Source organism: Natrix helvetica (assembly GCF_964273705.1).
Source record: "Natrix helvetica genome assembly, chromosome: 6".
Taxonomy (NCBI): Eukaryota; Metazoa; Chordata; class Lepidosauria; order Squamata; family Natricidae; genus Natrix; species Natrix helvetica.
In genome coordinates, this window is record NC_138553.1 from 9,793,613 (window position 1) to 9,813,117 (window position 19,505).

At 45.2% G+C, this 19,505-nt stretch overlaps 1 protein-coding gene across 3 annotated transcripts in view; it reads right to left on the minus strand.

Moving 5' to 3' along the window:
- Positions 1-1,665: 1,665 nt before the first annotated feature.
- The window catches only part of LOC309394531 (solute carrier organic anion transporter family member 1C1-like), a 30,247-nt gene continuing 12,407 nt past the window's right edge, over positions 1,666-19,505 (minus strand). For 2 of the 3 annotated variants that reach the window (XM_081957829.1, XM_081957827.1), the window contains exons 9-15: positions 18,470-18,634; positions 14,497-14,692; positions 13,786-13,951; positions 12,733-12,917; positions 8,298-8,362; positions 4,396-4,513; positions 1,666-2,049 (exon numbers count right to left, since the gene is read on the minus strand). In XM_081957829.1, the coding sequence (XP_081813955.1) occupies positions 1,824-2,049; positions 4,396-4,513; positions 8,298-8,362; positions 12,733-12,917; positions 13,786-13,951; positions 14,497-14,692; positions 18,470-18,634 (1,121 nt within the window). In that variant the 3' untranslated portion in view covers positions 1,666-1,823. The remainder of the gene's footprint in view (positions 2,050-4,395; positions 4,514-8,297; positions 8,363-12,732; positions 12,918-13,785; positions 13,952-14,496; positions 14,693-18,469; positions 18,635-19,505) is intronic. The other variant, XM_081957828.1, reaches the window with a different exon arrangement.

The following is a 19,505-nucleotide window of genomic DNA, read 5'->3' on the forward strand; positions in this document are numbered from 1 at the left end:
CACAAAGTTTGAGAAGTTTCCCCCCCAAATTTCTCTGGTCAATGCTTCTGACTCTGCCTTTTATTGGAGATGGTAGAAGATGAAATTCAACATTTCTCCCTACTGGTTCTGTGGGCGTGGCTTGGTGGTCATGTGACTGGGTGGGCGTGGCTTGGTGGGCATGTGACCAAGCTTATAAAGCCTCTGGAGCCTGGGGAGGGTGAAAAATGGCTTTGAAAAAGGAGAACTCAGCTGGCCAGCGCACGCATAGTTCATTCAGTGACGATTCAAAATAACTGTAGCACTGGGACATGTGACTTATGACCGTTTTTCGCACTTCTGACTCTTTCAGCATCCCCTTGATCACGTGATCGAAATTCCGACGCTTGGTCGCGGACTCATATTTATGACGGTTGCGTTTAGCCAATGACACAATCCAAAAATGGAACGTGAGAGAGGATTACGCATTTTTCAAAAATGTCACATTCAGTTTAAGGTTTTCTTTTTAAACCAAGTTTTCTGCTCTTTTATTTTGCATAGACTCTTGGGACCAATAATGCTATAGAGCAGGAGTCTCCAACCTTGGCAACTTTAAGACTTGTGGACTTCAACTCCCAGAATTCCTCAGCCAGCTCTATTTTCACTGACAGAGGGTTGCAAGAGACTGTTGCAGCCGAAAACGGAGCGTGGGAACCAGTGGTGGGTTTCAAAAATTTTTAGAACCTCTTCTGTGGGTGTGGCCTGCTTTGTGGGAGTGGCTTGCCAGCCATGTGACCGGGTGGGAGTGGCTTGCCAGCCATGTGACTGGGTGGGAGTGGCTTGCCAGTCATGTGACTGGATGGGAGTGGCTTGCCAGCCATGTGACTGGGTGGGCGTGGCCAACTTGTAAAATGTGGTGAAACTCACTTAACAACGCTCTTGCTTAGCAACCAAAATGTTGGCTCAGAAACTCTGGCATTTGAAGCACGCAAGTCTTAAAGCTGTCAAGTTACAAGACCCTTGCACCCCTAACCCTTTAGGAAAAAAAATCCCAAGGGTGTTCAAACTTGACAGCTTTAAGACTTGTGGACTTCAACTCCCAGAATTCCTCCTCTCGCTCTACATCTTGATGATGTGCGGACAGGCGGGGGGAGGGAGCTGGAGCCGGTTCTAAACGGCACTGTAGATTTGTGGAACCTCTTCTATAGAAGAGGTTAGAACTGGCAGGAACCCACCCCTGGTGGGAACCGTTTTCACTGGCAGAATACACAGGCGCCCCCAACATGAATGATGTCGAGCTGTCCACATCTCCTGGCCACGTTCCCTGCCCCCTCCCCCAAGGTCAAACACAACCCTGATGGTGCCCTCAATGATATCAAGTTTGACATCTCTGCTCTAAAAGGATGCAAATCAGAGATGGGTTGCTCCTGGTTTGGTCCAGATCAGGCAAACCGGTAGTACCAGCGGAGGGAGGCTCCGCCCACCCATCAGTGCAGAAGTGTTGTGCAAGCGTGCAAGAGCAAACTAGTAGTAAAAAAATTAGAAACCCGCCCCCCCCACTGATGCAAATATCCAGCTGTCTGCAAGGAATATAAATCCTTCCATTCCCCACTATCCTGTCAGAGCTGAAGAAGCTTCTTGGATGAGCCAAGGAGTCCAATTGAAAAATCACCTTTGGGACCTCCTGTTTCCTCTTAAGAAATTTATTAAAAGGAGACATCCACACCTCTTCCTCCCATATTCCAGCACATTACTATATAGTGGGTTGTGTAAGAAGAGTGTTTTTCAATTTTGGCAACTTGAAAAAAGGCTATGTTAGATGCTCCGGTTTTAATCCAAATTCTCCTTGCGAATACACAGTCTTCCTAAAGTTGTGTTTCTTTTTCTGTCCAGCAGGCCCTCTGGATTAAGCAGCTGCTCTTGACAAAGTCACTTTTCCATTTCTTCACCGGGGTAGCTTCTCTCTCTCTGCCACTCGCCGGGGTTTCATTTGGTGGCGGAACGGATCTTTTCTTCAAAGCGATCAAGACGGTAACGCTGAGGATGGTGGAGACCGTGCCTAAAGCGATCGTCAAACCAAGGTAGATGTACCTGCGATAGGTCGAGAGATGCACCGAAATCCATCACTTATGCCAGGGAATTGCTGAGTTGTGTCACTGAAAATCATTGTTTGTTATTTTTGGAAAAGACGCTGCTTTATGTGTCTGGATAGGCAGAGCCTGGCTTGTAAAAGAAGCGAAACAACACGCAACGCCACTGCAAATAAGTTGTTGTGAGCTATCCGTCAAGGGAAAAGGTTCTGGTCCAAGGAGACACCTTTTATTTGACAGGAAATGAACGGCTTTTCCATTCAGTTCTGGGGCTTCACTATCATACCAACCCATCCGTCCACCACCACCCCTCTCTCCTGTTCTATTCTATTCTATTCTATTCTATTCTCATCTACCTACTTACTCATCTCTCTCTCTCTCTCTCTCTCTCTCTCTCTCTCTCTCTCTCTCTCTCTCTCTCTCTTTCTTCTCATCTACCTACCTACTTACTCATCTGTCTGTCTGTCTGTCTCTGTCTCTCTCTGTCTCTGTCTCTTCTATTCTATTCTATTCTATTCTCATCTACTTACTTACTCATCTCTCTTCTCTCCTCTCCTCTCCTCTCCTCTCCTCTTCTCATCTACCTACCTACTTACTCATCTGTCTCTCTGTCTGTCTCTCTCTGTCTGTCTCTCTCTCTCTTCTCTTCTCATCTACCTACCTACTTACTCATCTGTCTATCTATCTATCTATCTATCTATCTATCTATCTATCTATCTATCTATCATCTATCCATCCATCCATCCATCCATCCATCCATCCATCCATCCATCCATCCATCCATCCATCCATCCATCCATCCATCTATCTATCTATCTATCTATCTATCTATCTATCTATCTATCTATCTATCTATCTATCTACCTATCTTATCTATCTATCTATCTATCTATCTATCTATCTATCTATCTATCTATCTATCTATCTATCTATCTATTTATCTATTTATCTATCTATCAATCATCTTGGATTCCCCCCCCGCCCCCATGCTGTTGTGTCTCCCTTCTCATTGTGGCCTTCCATTTTGGCATTTGTTGCCCCTTCCTGTGTTTGGGGAAGCCCTGTCTCTGGAGGCTAAAGGAACCGAAACGGAATACATCCAGCCTCTGCGCTTTGGTTGTTTGCAGAACTACCTTGCTTGCTACCAAAGTCTTAATATTAATTACTCATCAATGATGTTAATATTAATTAACTCCTGATCAATGGGGCAGCCTCCAAAGCTAAGGGGAGCCTGAGGAATCTGAGACTCTTCGCTTCAAACCAGAGCAGACCAGCTACTATGGACTGTTGGCATTCAAAGCCGTAAGATACACACATGAATTTACTTATTTCTTTGAAAAAGAAGTCCCCTTGATCCACAGTTCATGTCTAGTCTATATGGCATAGAACTATAAAAGATAATATTTGTAGCTTAGGGTTGAACTGTGGGGTCCTTGATGCTCTTTGAGCTTAGTTGTCTCTTGCAGGTGTTTCTTTCATTGCCCAATCAAGTAAGTAGGCAATCAGCTAGCATTGATGATGTTACCTAGTTGGGTAATGAAACTCTGCAAGGAAACAACCAAGTTCAGAGAGCACCAAGGTCCCCTAGAAATATAATTCCAATAGAAAAGTCTGCAATAGCAATAGCGCTTAGACTTAGATACCGCTTCACAGTGCTTTACATCCCTCTCTAAGCGGTTTACAGAGTCAGCCAATTGGCCCCAACAATCCGGTTCCTCATTTTACTGACCTTGGAAGGATGGAGGCTGAGTCAACTTTGAGCCGGTCAGGATTGAGGGAATCGAACTCCTGGCTATGTGGGCAGAGTTAGCCTGCAATATTACATTCCAACCATTGCGCCACCATGGCGCTTATATCAAACATATATACAGTATTTTTTGGAGTATAAGACGCACCTTTTTTCCTCAAAAAAGAGGGTGAAAATCTGGGTGCGTCTTATACACTGAATGCAGCATTTTTTGCCTCCCGAAATCCCGCCCCCTTCACCAAAATGGCCGGGCAGAGCCTTTAGGAGGCTTCCAGAGTGTTCCAGGGGGCTGGGGAGGGCAAAAAGGAGTGAAAAATGGGTCGTTATCCTAGGTCCCAACACTGTAGCTTTCTTGGAAGAAGAAAGACGTAGATGTTCTCTTGGATATTGGACAATATGATACATGACCTGAACTGTTAGGGTTCAGGGACCACCTAACCCTAACATTGTTCTCCTAGGTCCCATAAGACGACACTGCCTCAGGGAAGGGACCTGGAAGATGCTCATCCTGTGCAGTGGGATGGACAGAAATAATCAGATAAGGGGAGCCCTGCAAATGATAATCTGTTGGGAGTTATGGAGAAGAAATCAATAGGTTACCTAAAAGCCTTAGAATCATACAGCCTACAAGCTCCTGGACCTCCACATCGTTTGCTTCCCCATCGGAGGCAAGCTGTATCTAGGGATACTCCAAAGTACACTGGGGCAGGGATTCCTGCTGCAGAAAGAGAAGAAAAAGAAAGAAAATAAGAAAGAAAGAAAGAAAGAAAGAAGGAAAGAGAAGGAAGGAGGGAGGGAGGGAGGAGGGAGGGAAAGAAGGAGGGAGGGAGGAAGGAGGAAAGAAGGAAGGAGGGAAAGGAGGGAGGGAGGGAGGAAGGAGGAAAGAAGGAAGGAGGGAAAGAAGGAAGGGGGAGGGAGGGAGGGAGGAGGGAAGGGAGGAAGGAGGGAAAGAAGGAAGGAGGGAAAGAAGGAAGGGGGAGGGAGGGAGGAGGGAAGGGAGGAAGGAGGGAAAGAAGGAAGGTGGGAGGGAGGAAGGAAGGAGGAAGAAAAGGAAAGGGAGGGTGGGGAGAGGGATGGGGGATGGGGAGGGATGGGAAGGAAAGAAATAATTAGTATATTTGTATATCAAATATTGTTATCTGTGCATTCTTTACTGGCATATTCAGTGCCAAATACGTCCAACTAGACAAGCAAAATTTATTTGGAAAAGACCAACCATCTGCTTTTAAATGAGTTTTTCATCCTATATTATAGGTGGACAATTGCTAGTCCAGCCTCCTTTTGATTGTTTTTGGACCCATTCCTGACCACGGTTGGTGAAAATAAAACTTGCAGTGTTCTTGTCACTTTGTGGTAAGAAATAATGATAAAAAAAGGAATCGACACCTTAAAATCAAGATATCACTGTTTTACAAAACTCTCAAAGGCCTCCTGTCGAGAACCTGGGTGGGATAGTCCCTCCCAAACCTATCCTGCTCCCATGTGCATAATGGCCCATAGTCTCAGCCTCTCACTGGTCTTCTCCCAAAATTCCTCCACATTCCTCCCATCAACATTGGTTAGCAGGTTGCCAATACAGGGCAGTTTGTCTAATTAATTTTCACCCCCCCAGAAATTGAAAGAAAGCTTGTGTTAAGGCTTTCTTGGCTGAATATACCTACCCCCAACTGTTCCTCAGATATCTTTCCAACTGTATCTTGCCAATACAGGGCAGTTTGTCTAATTAATTTTCACTCCCCAGAAATTGAAAGAAAGCTTTTGTTAAGGCTGTCTTGGCTGAATATACCTACCCCCAACTCAGTGGTGGGTTTCTGCCGGATAGCACCGGATCGCGCGATCCCATTGGTCAATGAACCCGGAAGTAAGTTCCTGCCCTGCCCCTGTCACGGGACGGCGCTTGCCTGCGCTCCACCAGCTTGGGCGCGACCGGAGAAGTTTCTCTTCTCAGAAATGTCTTCAGTGGAGCGGTGGCAGCCTGCGTCCCTTTCAGGAGCTCCACTGAGGAAACTTCTCAGGTCGCGCCCAAGCTGGTGGAGTGCAGGCAAATGCCGTCCCGTCGCCAGGGAGACAGTGAGTGAGGTGAATCACGTGGTTGCTCAGATCACACGGGAGCAGCCCGACCGGAGAAGTTTCTCTTCTCAGAAATGTCTTCTCGGGCTGCGTCCGTGTGATCTGAGCAACCACGCGATTCACCTCACTCACTGTCTCCCTGGCGATGGGACGACACTTGTCTGTGCTCCACCAGCTCGGGTACGACCAGAGAAGTTTCCTCAGTGGAGCTCCTGAAAGGGACGCAGGCTGCCACCGCTCCACTGAAGACATTTCTGAGAAGAGAAACTTCTCCGGTTGCGCCTGAGCTGGTGAAGTGCTAGAAGGGGATGGGGGGGGGGGGGAAAGGAGCAGAAAAGACAAAAAGGAGAATGAAAGGGAGAAAGAGGAGGTGGGGATAGTGGGATCCTTGCTGCTTTCTGAGCTTGGGGGGGGAAGGAGCAGAAAAGACAAAAAGGAGAATGAAAGGGAGAAAGAGGAGGTGGGGGATAGTGGGATCCTTGCTGCTTTCTGAGCTTGGGGGGGGAGCAGAAAAGACAAAAAGGAGAATGAAAGGGAGAAAGAGGAGGTTGGGGGTAGTGGGATCCTTGCTGCTTTCTGAGCTTGGTGGTATTCTTACAGACATTTCATTACCAAACTAGGTAACATCATCACTGCTAGAAGGGAGTGGGATTGTGGGGAAAGGAGGAGGAGAAGTCGAAGGACAAAAAGGAAAAAGATAAGGAGGGAGAGGACTGTGGGGTCCTTTGGTGTTCTCTGAACTTGGCCGGCAAGCCACTCCCACCTGGTCACATGGCCGGCAAGCCACTCCCACCCAGTCACATGGCTGTCAAGCCACTCCCACAAAGGAGGCCACACCCACAGAGTAGGTTCCAAAAAATTTTGAAACCCACCACTGCCCCAACTGTTCCTCAGATATCTTTGACCAAAGGATCAAACATCTGACCCCGTCTCCTGACATTCTGGTCAACGCTTGCTAGAATTCCTCAAATTTGCAGTGGCACAATTGAGCAAGTCCTAAAAACTACAAGTCTCAGGATCCATTTCCCACCTTGGCTAGAGAATATCATTTTCCCAAGTATAGGTAGTTCTCTTGGTGACCGTTTGATGCTACAGAACTGGGAACGGCGTTAAAAGAGGGATCCGCCTAAACTCCCTATGTAGTCACAAGCGAACTAGGTCCAAGCTCCCTTGAATTCCATCTTAACTCCAAGCATGTGCAACCTTTAATGGAGAAGACTCCTGTGCGTAGGCTTTTTAGCAATACAGGTATTCCTTGACTTACAACCATTCGTTTAGTGACCATTCAAAGTTACAATGGCACTGAAAAAAGCGTCTTATGGCCATTTTTCAGACTTATGACCATTGCAGCATCCCCATGGTCACATGATGCTTGACAACTGACTCACATTTATGACGGTTGCAATGTCCCAGGGTCATGCCATCAACTTTTGCAACAAAGTAAATGGGGAAACCAGATTCATTTAACAACCGGGTCACTAATTTAACAACTGCAGTGATTCACTTAACGAACGCAGCAAGAAAAGTCGAAAAAAATGGGGCAAAACCCACTTAACAAATTGCCCAGTTAGCAACATATATTCTGGGCTCAATTGTGGTTGTAGGTTGAGGACTACCTGTACATCTCTGGGTTCGTATTTTATGGATAGGATAATTTAAATGAATAATATAATGAGAAGTAGAAGAAAAGAGGGAACTTAAAAGGATAAACACGGTTGGATGTGTTCAGTCTCTAGATGGGAGGCAATCAGGAAGTCTCAGGACTGTAGGCTACACTGGGAAGTTAAAAAATAATCTCTTGTGGCCCATTGGCCGCCGGTCCCTTCAGAAGCTGAATCAGAGGAGGAAGAGGAGGAGGCGTGGGAGTTAGGGTCAGCATCAAGGCAACCTGAGAGCTCTGAGGGGGAAGAGGGAATGGAGCTGGCAGAGAGAGAGACAGAGAGGTGGAGCCTGGGTTGTTCGTCAGCCCTCAGATGGAAAGTCAACACCCCTAGGTCTAGTGGTGGCTGATGAGGAAGAGGAGGAACAGCTGAGTCCAGTGCCTGACATGCGAATGCAAAGAAGGCAGAGGAGAGGAGAGTAGTGGAAATCTATGGGCTGGTCCTTGGGACGGAAGAGCCACTGCTGATAGCAAGGCCTCACCCTAGTTCTGGGGATAAAAGGCAGGGGGCGGAGATGAATAGATGTGGCAGACAACCATTAATCTTCCGGCTGGACGGACTTGTTAGCCTGCGAGAGAAACTTTTTGCTGAGGCTGCCAGCATTCCTAATAAAGGAATCTTTTGAGTTCGTGTCAGGAGGTTTGTCATGTTTGGGAAGCTGGGTCAGAACATCATCCTAGCAGAAGACAATGTTGGACCACTTTGATGAAGCTGGCTATGTAATCATTAGGATTCGTACTCACCCGCAAAGAGATTTTACCTTTTACTTACCAAGGACTCTTACAGTTAAAGTATAGATGCCCAGGGCAAAAGATTTCAGCTGAGGATTAATACATCTGAAATATATAAAACAGAAGAATCATATAAAGCATGCAAAAGGAAACTCTGAAAGCATGGGGAAAGATTAGAGACAAAATGCTTTGGACTGAAGAAAGAAAAAAATTAAAGCATTCAGCACAGGACCTACGGAGACAAAAAGGAGAAATTTGAAGAAATAAAAACTGCTTGTCAAACTTTACAGACAGGGGTAGCTCTACTACTATGTGTTGGGATTGTGTTACAGCCAATGGCACAGAGAACTTTTGTACTTGATAGAAGAAAAAAATGGAAATAGAGAGAAATGATGGCAGGAAAAGACCCCTGGTCCATCCAGTTTGTCCTTTGAGTTTTTTTTTTCTTTTTAATTAATTAATTTTAATTACTATTTATTCATTTTTAACTTTATTTTTAAAATTATTGTCAGTTGATAGACGCGTTTATCCCAAGCATGTTTAAACTCAGTTACTGGTGATACTCAGTTACTGATGATGGGTTTAGCTAAAAATGGACTCAATTAAATATCAACAGACAGCAAAAATATCAACAGATGATAAAAGTTGACTCAGTGAAGGAACTAAAACTGAAAAGAAAATGGCTATTAACGGCAAAAGAACAGTCAGTCTGAAACTTTAGAAAGTCTCAAGACTTTGGAAAAAGCATGGAAATATGTTCAGAAACATGCTTTTAATATTAGGACTTCCAGAGAGTTTGTAAAGCTGCAAGAATCAAGGGTTGGTTTTTTTTTTTGCTTTCTTAAGAAATGATTCAACTGAAAGGATTGCTTCCAAAATCCAGAGGTTTAAAAGTCACGTCATTGTAATGCCATCCAATTCATTGTAGGGTCTGCAACTAAGTGGAAGGACTTGTGCAATAGATTTAGATAGGGCAGGGGTGTCAAATTCAAGGCCTGTGGGCTGGATTCAGCCCTGGGCTCGCCGAGCTGCCCTGGAAACAGTGAAGAACAGAAACCTGTGGTGCCTCTGCCAGTGAAAATGCGTGTGCCCCGACTGAGCTCTGTTTTCACTAGCAGACGGTTGCAGCCGAAAATGGAGCTCGGAAACCCGTTTTTGCTGGCAGAGCCCTTGGGCGCCAACACAAGTAATGTTAAGCTGGCCAAGTCCCCCTGGCCACACCCCCAGCTCCGCCCAAGATCAAACACAACCCTGATGCAGCCCTCAAAGAAATCAAATTTCACACCCCTGAGTTAGGGTGAAGCATTGAACCTGTTGAACGGAATTTCAATGAATCAAAGGGTTCCTGTTTGCAATTTGAGCAGAGAGTTACCAGTCCAGATTCATCAGTACACAGGCTTGCATTCTGTAAGAGCAACAGGATGCGTGGATTCCTAACTATATGAGATTTGTATACACGCCATGGTACGTGTGTTACCCAAGAGAAAGCATTCCATCTACTTGAAAAAAGTAGAGTTGCTGATATTAGAATAGGACTGCCACCTGTTGGATGCTTAAAAAATTACTCCCGTGATTAAAAGGGTGGAATTTGTTTAAACCACATCTAATTCTCAGAAATATTTTAGAACAAACTGTGATTAGGTAGTATTTCAGCCCTTTTAAATCCCTTCACTTCATTTCCAGTGTTTAATTTAATGCAGCAGAATTCAGTGCCTGAAGGACTTCTTCAATATGTGAACTATTATTAGTTTATAGCACATAAAGGTAAAGGTTCCCCTCGCACATTTGTGCTAGTTGTTCCCAACTCTAGGGGGCGGTGCTCATCTCCGTTTCAAAGCCGAAGAGCCAGCACTGTCCGAAGACGTCTCCGTGGTCATGTGGCCGGAACGCTGTTATCAAAGTGGTTCCTATTTTTCTACTTGCATTTTTACATGCTTTTGAACTGCTAGGTTGGCAGAAGCTGGGACACCTAATGGGAGATCAGCCCATTATGCGGTACTAGGGATTCGAACCACTGAACTGCCAACCTTTCTGATCGACAAGCCCAGCATCTTAACCACTGAGCCACCGCGTTCCCCTTATAGCACATATTTAATATTATTATTAATAAAATCAGGAGTAATAGTTTTGGCTGTTATTCTGCTTGAAAGAAGAGAATAAAACTACACAGAGGCAGGCGTTTCCTGAATGTGAATGAGCCATTTGTTACCTTTGTTAATGGGCCATTAAGGCCTGGGCCAGTCTATTCTACATAACAAAGATCTACCTCCTTCAGGCAGAACCATAGGAGGAATTGCCCAAAGGCCCTTCATTACATCATCACCCAGCAAAGCTCAACCAAGCCTGGGACACAGACAAGTTACCCCTGCATGGCCTCATGGGAGTCTGACAACCAATCAGAATACAAGCTCAAATTCAAAAGCCCAGAGAGGGCATCCAACCCAGGCACTCTCAGCATCTCTTCCCTTTTTTGCCCAGGATCTCAAACCGTGTGGTCCTGTCCACCATTAAACCATCTTTCCAAGCAGCCTCCATATTTCCAGTGTCTTTTTCCCCACTTGGAACTGAACCCAGATGGGCATTTCCTCCAACATCATTATAGTTGCATATGTTAAATTTTTATTACAGAGATTCCTTGTTATGCTTGTATTTTATCTCCTCCTTGAGATAAAATCCTCTTGATTTTACAGTACTTTTGTCTTGTATATTTTCAAAACCTGTTGGTGATTGATAAACATTATTTTATTTGATGGTATGGGCACCCAATGGAAAAACAGAACAAACATGCCAGAATAAACCAGTTTGATTTAAAAGATAAAGGCATACACCATGAAAAGTTAACTACCATTCCGACTTCATAAAATGAAAATGTGCTTAGCTTTCCAGACAAAAGTTCATTATCTATCAGACTAGCCAACAAATCTTCCATGCGCTTACTATATTAGTAAATGTTGAACATATGCCTAAGACACCTTGTAGGAGCCAAAATCTGTCTTATATAGTTGCTTCATTAGGGAAAAAGGTCTACCTTGGTATTGGTTTCTATTTCTATTTGCACAACTGGGCCATTTGATTAAAGACATATGCTCTTCCTTCCTTAAACCATATTTTAGTTTATTTTCCTCAAAAAGTTCCCCTTTCGGGACTCCAAAAGCAATACCAATTTGTCTTTTAAGTACCGTATTTTTTGGAATATAAGACACACCTTTCCCCCCCCCCCCAAAGGATGAAAATCTGGGCGCGTCTTATACACTGAATACAACATTTTTGGCCTCCTGAACCCCCCCCCCTCACCAAAATGGCCATGCAGAGCCTTTAGGAGGCTTTTAGAGAGCTCCTGGGGGTGGTGAGGGCAGAAATGAGCAAAAAACGGGTGATTTTTGCTCAATTCTGCTCCCCCAGCCCCCAGGAACACTCTACAAGCCTCCTAAAGGCTATTCGTGCCCTTTTTTGTCAAAAAAACAGGCCCGTTTTCACAAAAAACAGGCCATTTTTGGGAGGTCTGCAGAGTGCAAAAGCTTTTTAAAAAAATTTGCCTCTTCAAAATCTTGGTGTGTTTATACTCCAAAAAATACGGGAGGTCTCTTCAGTTCGATAGATTTGGTTTCTGAAAACTGAGCAATTTAGCTGCGGATCATCCATAGACACGGTAAACCTTGAGATACAATAAATGCAAGGTTATGCCAGAGAGCAGCTATATGGTTTCTAGTTTCCCCTCATTTTCTAAATATTTATTAGTCCTTGTCCTACATCCAGTGGTAGAATTCAACCAGTGTAACAACTGGTTTGCTGAGTGCGTGTTTTGTTGCACATGCTTCCGGGAAGCCCATTTTTTGCCCTCCCCAGGCTCCGGAGCCTTTTCTTGAGCCTCTGGGAGAGTGAAAATGGTCTCCCCCGGGCTCCAGAGGCCCCCCAGAGGCTGGAAACAGATGCATTTCTGGACTTCCGGAACTCCTGGGAAGACGGTTTTTCACCCTCCCTGGACTCTGGAGTCTTCCCTGGAGCCTCCAGGGCGGCAAAAACAGCCTTCCCCAGGTTCCGGAGGCCCTCTGGAGGCTTGAAACAGGCCTGTTTCCAGATTTCTGGAAGTTCCAGGAGGCCCGTTTTTTGTCCTCCCGGAGCCTCGGCCCTGTACTTATCTGGCATGATGAACAGACCATGAGGAGACTCCTGGGAGGGGAGGGACAGGGTGGGGCAGAGACGGCCGGTCGTCAGAACTACTGGTTCGTCAAACCAGATTAAAATTAACATCCGGTTTGCCTGAACCAGCTTGAACCAGCTGAATCCCACCCCTGCCTATATCATTAAATCACTTTGTGTTTTGCTGCCTTTTTTATTGGGGGAAAAAACCCCAATGAAATAGGGGACTTGAAAAATACAAAAATCACGTTGCTCTGAGGTGACATTATGGGAAAACTTGATATATGGCTAATGTGTTGACAGAAAAATCTCCGGCGGTTAAAAGTATTCATTACCTGAGAAGCAAAATATATCCCGGAGTGCCTCCAACTGACAAGGTATAGGAAGCGATTACAGATATCACCAAAAAATAGAGAAACATTGTGGAGCATTCTTTTCCTTGTGGACAAGGACCCAAGATGGCTGAAGAATGCCTTGACGAAGCCTCTGGAAAATCCACACAGCTACAGTCATAAAATATCTGAAACGAAGCAGAAATAAGTACAGTATGGGCTCTTGCCAAGTGCTTAAATTTGGAGCGAGGGAAAAGGGTTACAATCGAATCAGAAGAAGCTGAAGATGTCTAGTCTAGTGAAAAGAAGGGCTAGGGGAGACATGATAGCTGTTCTGACCTAGGTTTCCCCAAACCACGAAGCAAACTCCTTGTCCCGACAAAACCCCTTTTGATTAAGTTACTGTGAATTCCTCTCATTCACATCCAGCCAAGTCTTTCAAGGTTGGATTTACAGTCACAGACCTTATCTGGCTTGGAGAGCTGCCAGGCCGATATCTTCAAAACGCAACGCTGTACAAGAAAGTACTTGGCAAGGAGTCTCTGATAGCCATGAATCAATTCAGCGAACTAAGTGTCTCCTGCAAACTCCACTCCCCTTTCGCTCCTCTTTATTCCCTATGGGAGGGGCCATTCACCGTCCACCTGTGGCTTTACTCCAAAGTTGGCCCTTAACTGTTGCCTTCTCTTGGCAGCGTATGCGTACACTGGGAACAGGCTCCAACTGTTCTTCTGCCCCACTGATGTCTGACTCCGAAGGCAGCTGATAACTCAGACGGCCCTGGCCCCATCTCTGCAGAGCCCTCGTCACAGCCTTCCCCAGACTCCAGGACTGGCCCATGTTTCTCCCCAACCTCCTCACTGTCAGAATCTGCTGACAGATCCGCTGGCCACTGGTGGGCCACAACCATAGCAGCTGTTACAAAGAAGAGGGAGTCATCCTATTCTCCAAAGCACCTGAGGTCAGGACAAGAATCAATTGATGAAACTAATAACCAAGGAGACCTGATCTGATTGTTTCTAGCCTTTAAACTAGGTGAAACAAGAAGGTGTTTACCATGTTTTTCCCACTTCCATTGGATGTTTTACAACCAGCGAGGCAAGCTGAGATATACGTGATCCCATTTTCTCCACATATAGGATCCCACTCATTTTTGGAACATGCACATCCTGCATTGCACTCTGAAAACAGAGTTTGCTCATAGGAGGAAATTGGCTTATTGCTAGTGGAGAAAAGAGAGAATACTGCAAGATCATTGTAGGTTGTTTCTCAACATTGGCCCAACTGCAGACCACAGTTGGAGCATAACATAATTGGACAGCACCCCAGTGCATCAGCTTGCTTTCTTTCTTTCTTTCTTTCTTTCTTTCTTTCTTTCTTTCTTTCTTTCTTTCTTTCTTTCTTTCTTTCTTTCTCTTTCTTTCTTTCTTTCTTCCTTCCTTCCTTCCTTCCTTTCTGTCTCCCTTGCTTTCCTCCCTCCTTCCTTCGTCCCTCCCTTCCTTCTCTGCAGCCTTGTCTTCTGCTAAAGTTATTTGAAGCAGAGCAGTTTTCCACCTCCAATAACTGTGAGCAAACTGCAGTCTTCAAGGCATTGTTGGTGTACAATCCACAGCACCAGGTACCCAATTATTATAGAAGATGGTCACCCAATTCACACAGAAAGAAGTTCAGAAATCATCTGAACTTCAAGAGTCACAATGGAAGACAATGACACAATTTAACAACGACTATAGAGTGAACTACTCCCACTTCTTCAGTGGAACTTACCCCTCATAGGAGATGGTCAAGCCGGCCACTTCTGCATTTTTGCAACCAGTTGTGAAAAGGGTGAGGAGCAAGAGGTAGCCAAGGAAGGAGGAAATCAAGGAAAGCTTGGCTGCCCCCAACATGTTCAGCCTGAATTTCTTCATGAAGAAGCCCCCGGAGAACATCCCGAGAGCTACGGCAGGAATGTTGATGAGACCTACAGTACCCACCACCCCCAAGAAGAAAATGGACACAGTTATAAACCTATTTTTAGGAACTACTAGGATTGGACCAAGAAGTGTTTGTTACCTTCTTTTGCCCCATTCTTCAGAAGAGTTTATGCATTGAGTATGCTAAATTCATCCTGGTATCCGCTGAGTTAGGACAGACAATGGGCATGATTCCAATTCATAGATCAGAGGTGTCAAACTGAATTTCATTGAGGGCCGCATCAGGGTTGTGTTTGACCTCAGGTGGGTGGGTGTGGCCAGGTTGGGTGTGGCTGGGATAGGCGGGGCCAATTCAACGTCACTTGTGTCAGAAGCACTTGTGGTGGCCAAGTGCTAAGGGAGGGTTTCCCTCAGATCCTCCCTCACTCTCATTATAACTTCCTCCCTCCCTCCCTTCCTCTTCCTTCCTTCCTTCTCTTCTTTTTCCTTCCCTTTTTCTTCTCCTTCCTTTCTTCCCTTCTTTTTCTTTCCCTCTTCCTTCTCCTTCCTTCCCTTCTTTTTCTTTCCCTCTTCCTTCTCCTTCCTTCCTTCTTTTTCCTTCCCTCTTCCTTCTCCTTCCTTCCTTCCTTCCGTTATTTTTCCTTCCCTCTTCCTACTCCTTCCTTCCCTTCTTTTTCCTTCCCTCTTCCTTCTTCTTCCTTCCTTCCTTCCTTCCTTCCTTCCTTCCTTCCTTCCTTCCCCTTTTTCCTTATTTTTCCTTCCTTGCTCTCTTCCCATCTTCCCTTCTTTTTCTTTGCCTTTCCTCTTCCCCTTTCTCCTTTCCTGTCCTTTCTTGCATTCTCAAATGCAAAAGGGAAAACATTTCTCCTTTTGTTTTGTTTTTGTTTTTTGCTAGCGAAAAACGGAGCTTGAGGGGTGTCCGCCCACAGCCTTCCCAAGCTCCATTTTTGCTGGCAAAGGCACCGCAGACTGGTCCAGGGCAGCCCTGTGGGCCAGAGCTAAGTATCCCCTGGGCTGGATTCAGCCAATGGGCCTTGAGCTTGACACCCTTGTGATGGAGAGCTTCATCTTTCAGCTTCTTTAGGGAAAAATGGACATTCTGAGCAGTCTGGGTTCTTTTTTCCTTCTCTAAAATAGATACACTAAATATAAAAACACCAATTTTAGATCTTTGTGAACAAAAAGCAAATAATCACACCACCAAACTCTGGCTGTTTTCCACTACATTTTGACAGGATAGTCCTGGGAACTTTTGGGGGTTCAAACAATTTTTTGGGGAGGACTCTCTATGTAGCCCAATGGCTGCAAATCAACCTTCCCTATATTACACGATTATTTTAACATAACATATTATCTGGACCTGTTTTACTTGTCCCAGCTTCTGCCAACCTAGCAGTTTGAAAGCATGTAAAAATGCCAGTAGAAAAATAGGGACCACCTTTGGTGGGAAAGTAACAGCCTTCCGTGCACCTTCAGTGTTTAGTCATGCTGGTCACATGACCACGGAGACGTCTTCGGACAGTGCTGGCTCTTCGGCTTTGAAACAGAAATGAGCACCACCCCCTAGAGTTAGGAACGACTAGCACATATGTGCGAGGGGAACCTTTACCAGTATTATAATGCGGTAAGTTAGCAACAATAAATATTTTGCATATTCTTTATAAACTTGATAAGTTCTATTCTTTCTGTTTACACAATCCCGAAGTGTTTCACACATAGCTGAAGGCTTAGGCCAGAGAAAAGCTTAAAATACAATGGAAAGTACTGTGTTATGGATAGGAAGAATTGTTTCTAAACACCTCTACTTCTCTTGAAACAGCATTTTCAAATTATGCTACAATTTGAAAAGTGGAAGCCCAGGAAATATTGTTTCCTAACTTCAAGGATTTCACACAATCATTGGGTCATTTAGGGGAAAAAAAACAACTCAAATTGCAAGCAAACCAGATTAATTTCTCTTAATCCTCTATGAAAAATTAAGTCTTTTCTTTGACCAAATATTTGGCCCCAATATGGTAAAAAAACAATATTATCCAAATCTGGCAGTTTCCAGAAATATGGACCTTGCCTTCCAGAATTCCTCAATTAGGGAGTAGAATTCTCATTCTGTATGTTGTAAAGCAGAGGTCACCAACTTTTCGGACCTCAGGGATCACTAATTTCATAATTTTAAATCCCACGGACCACTAATATGATCTGCCTAATGACCAGCTGGGTGGGCGTGGCAAGGTACTCATGTGACTGGGTGGGCGTGGCCAAGTCAATGTCACTCACATCAAGGGGCACCTCACCAGCCTCTACTCGCCATTCCTCGTCTGCCCACTGGGCTCCTTAAAGCCCCAACAGGAAGCAGTTGTTGGAGCTAAGCAGCCACCCTGAGAAAGAGTTAGCAAAACAGCTAGCTCAGTTCAAATTGGATCTGGCTGAGATGGAGGCTCAGCAGAAGCACCTCCCTGAGGACTACGAGCATCGGCTTTCCAAGTAGAGGGAAGACCTGCGGGAGTGCAAGGCCAGGTGTCAGTGCCTGGAGGATCAGAGGGCTGAGATGGTCAGCCAGTTCCAGGCCATCATGCACTCCCACTGGAACAAGGCCCTATGGCTCTTTGCCACCAGTGAGATTTCCATCCAACCTTTGCCCAAAGCTCCGTACCAGGAGGCTGAAGCAGACCCCAAGTCGGAATTTCGACCCCCCTCCGACCCACACAAAGAGACCCCAAAGGGGGAGACTCTTTGCAACAACACAAACGTTCATTGTACGTATCCATCCCAGGGGGCGTAGTTTGAGGACCCCTTAATTAGTGCAATTTAAAAAATGCAAATAATTTTTCTGAGGACTACCAAAATGTTCTCACAGACCACCAGTTGGTGACCGGTGTTGTAAAGGGTGAAAAACCTGACATAGCTGATTTTAAGTGCTTCCTTCAGGAAAGGCTGCTTTCACAAACCACTAGGAGTTAGAGATGAACAAGATCTCCAAGTTCTTTAATGCTAACTTTCCCCGAATTTTCCTGTGCCGACTACGAGCTGCAAGTAGCAGTGATGTGTTCTCAAGTTAGCCAGCTACAAAAACAAGCACGGTCTATTAGATCTGCCAGACAAAAACAGACGGAAGGAAGATAGAGCGACAGTGTGTTAACTTTATGTCTCTGTATCACAGCTGTGCAATCTTTTTTTTTTCCAGTCAAAAGGGCTGTTTTTACCCTTTGAGAGGCATAGCAAGCCAAGGGACACATACATGCAGCCAAGGTAAAGACTAAATTTGATTTGATGTATAAGTGACTTAAAATTACATTAATTTTTTTAAAAAAATATATGATTACTTCTCCAAGTAATGATTTCCCCCTCCGGCATCTATCAACGTTGTCATCAAGCCTTGGATTATGGGCTTTTGTCTACATGTAAGGTGGTAAAGGTAAAGGTTCCCCTTGCTAGTCATTCCCGAGGGGGAGGTGCTCATCTCCGTTTCAAAGCCAAAGAACCAGCGCTGTCCAAAGACATCTCCATGGTCATGTGGCCGGCATGACTAAATGCCAAAGGTGCACGGAACGCTGTTACCTTCCCACCAAAGGTGGTCCCTATTTTTCTACTTGCATTTTTTACATGCTTTCGAACTGCTAGGTTGGCAGAAGCTGGGACAACGGGAGCTCACTCCATTATGCGGCGCTAGGGATTCAAACCGCCAAACTGCTGACCTTTCTGATCGACAAGCTCAGCGTCTTGGCCACTGAGCCACCGCGTTCCCCTCTTTTTTTTCTACACGTCTTAAACCCCAAACAAAGTAGCATCTGCTTCATTCCCAGTCACCAGCACCTCCTCAACCTTACCTATGATAAAATTGGTCTTGGAAGATGATTGTCCAAACTGTTGTTCAATATATTTTGGCTTATAGGTCACCATGCCAATGAGAGAATTGAACTGGATGATACTGGAGCAGAGATATAAGAAGTAAACTGGATTTCCAAGGAGGCTTTTCAAGGAAGGCAGGAACTCTAGAAAAGAAAATGGATACGTGTTGGTTGGACAGAAGTGAGAAATCAGCATGAATGACAACTTGTTTCAAAATCATGGAAAAAAAGAAGCAGACTTAGCTATACTCAGATCCTTTCCACACAACAAATATTCATAATACCATATTTTTCAGAATATAAGATGCACCTTCCCCCCCCCCCAAAAGAGGGTGAAATCTGGGTGCGTCTTATACACTGAATAAAGCATTTTTGGCCTCCTAAAACCCCACCCCGTGCATCCCATTTTTTGCAAAAATGGACAGGCAGAGGGTTTGGGAGGCCTGCAGAGTGCTCCTGGGGGCTCGGGAGGGCGAAAAACAAGTGAAGAAGGGCCCATTTCCCACAAAACAGGGGGTGTTTTTGCCCTCCCAAGCCCCCAAGAGCAGTCTGTAGGCTCCCAAACCCTCTGCACACCTCATTGTTTCCTCATTTTTGCTCTCCCGAGCCCCCAGGAGCACTCTACAGGTCTCCCAAACGGAGGCCGTTTTTCGCTTCCCAAATCCCCCACGCGGCGTGTTTTTTGCCCTCCCCGACCGCCAGGAGCACTTTGCAGGCCTGCCAAACTATCTGCATGCAGGGTTTGGGAGACCTGCAGAGTGCTCCTGGGGGCAGGGGGGGGGCAAAAACGTTTTTTAACAAAACTACTTCTTCAAAATCTTGGTGCGTCTTATACTCCGGTGCGTCTTATAGTCTAAAAAATACGGTATATTGCTTTCTCTTTTTGTCATTTAGGCGGCCTTTGACTTTTGCTGCAAAATGTTTCTATCTCCTTCAAAGTGCCCACAACCCCTTGCAATGGTCAGCATGTGGGTCATTGCAACCCATACAAAACTCAAGTTGTATCCATTCATGA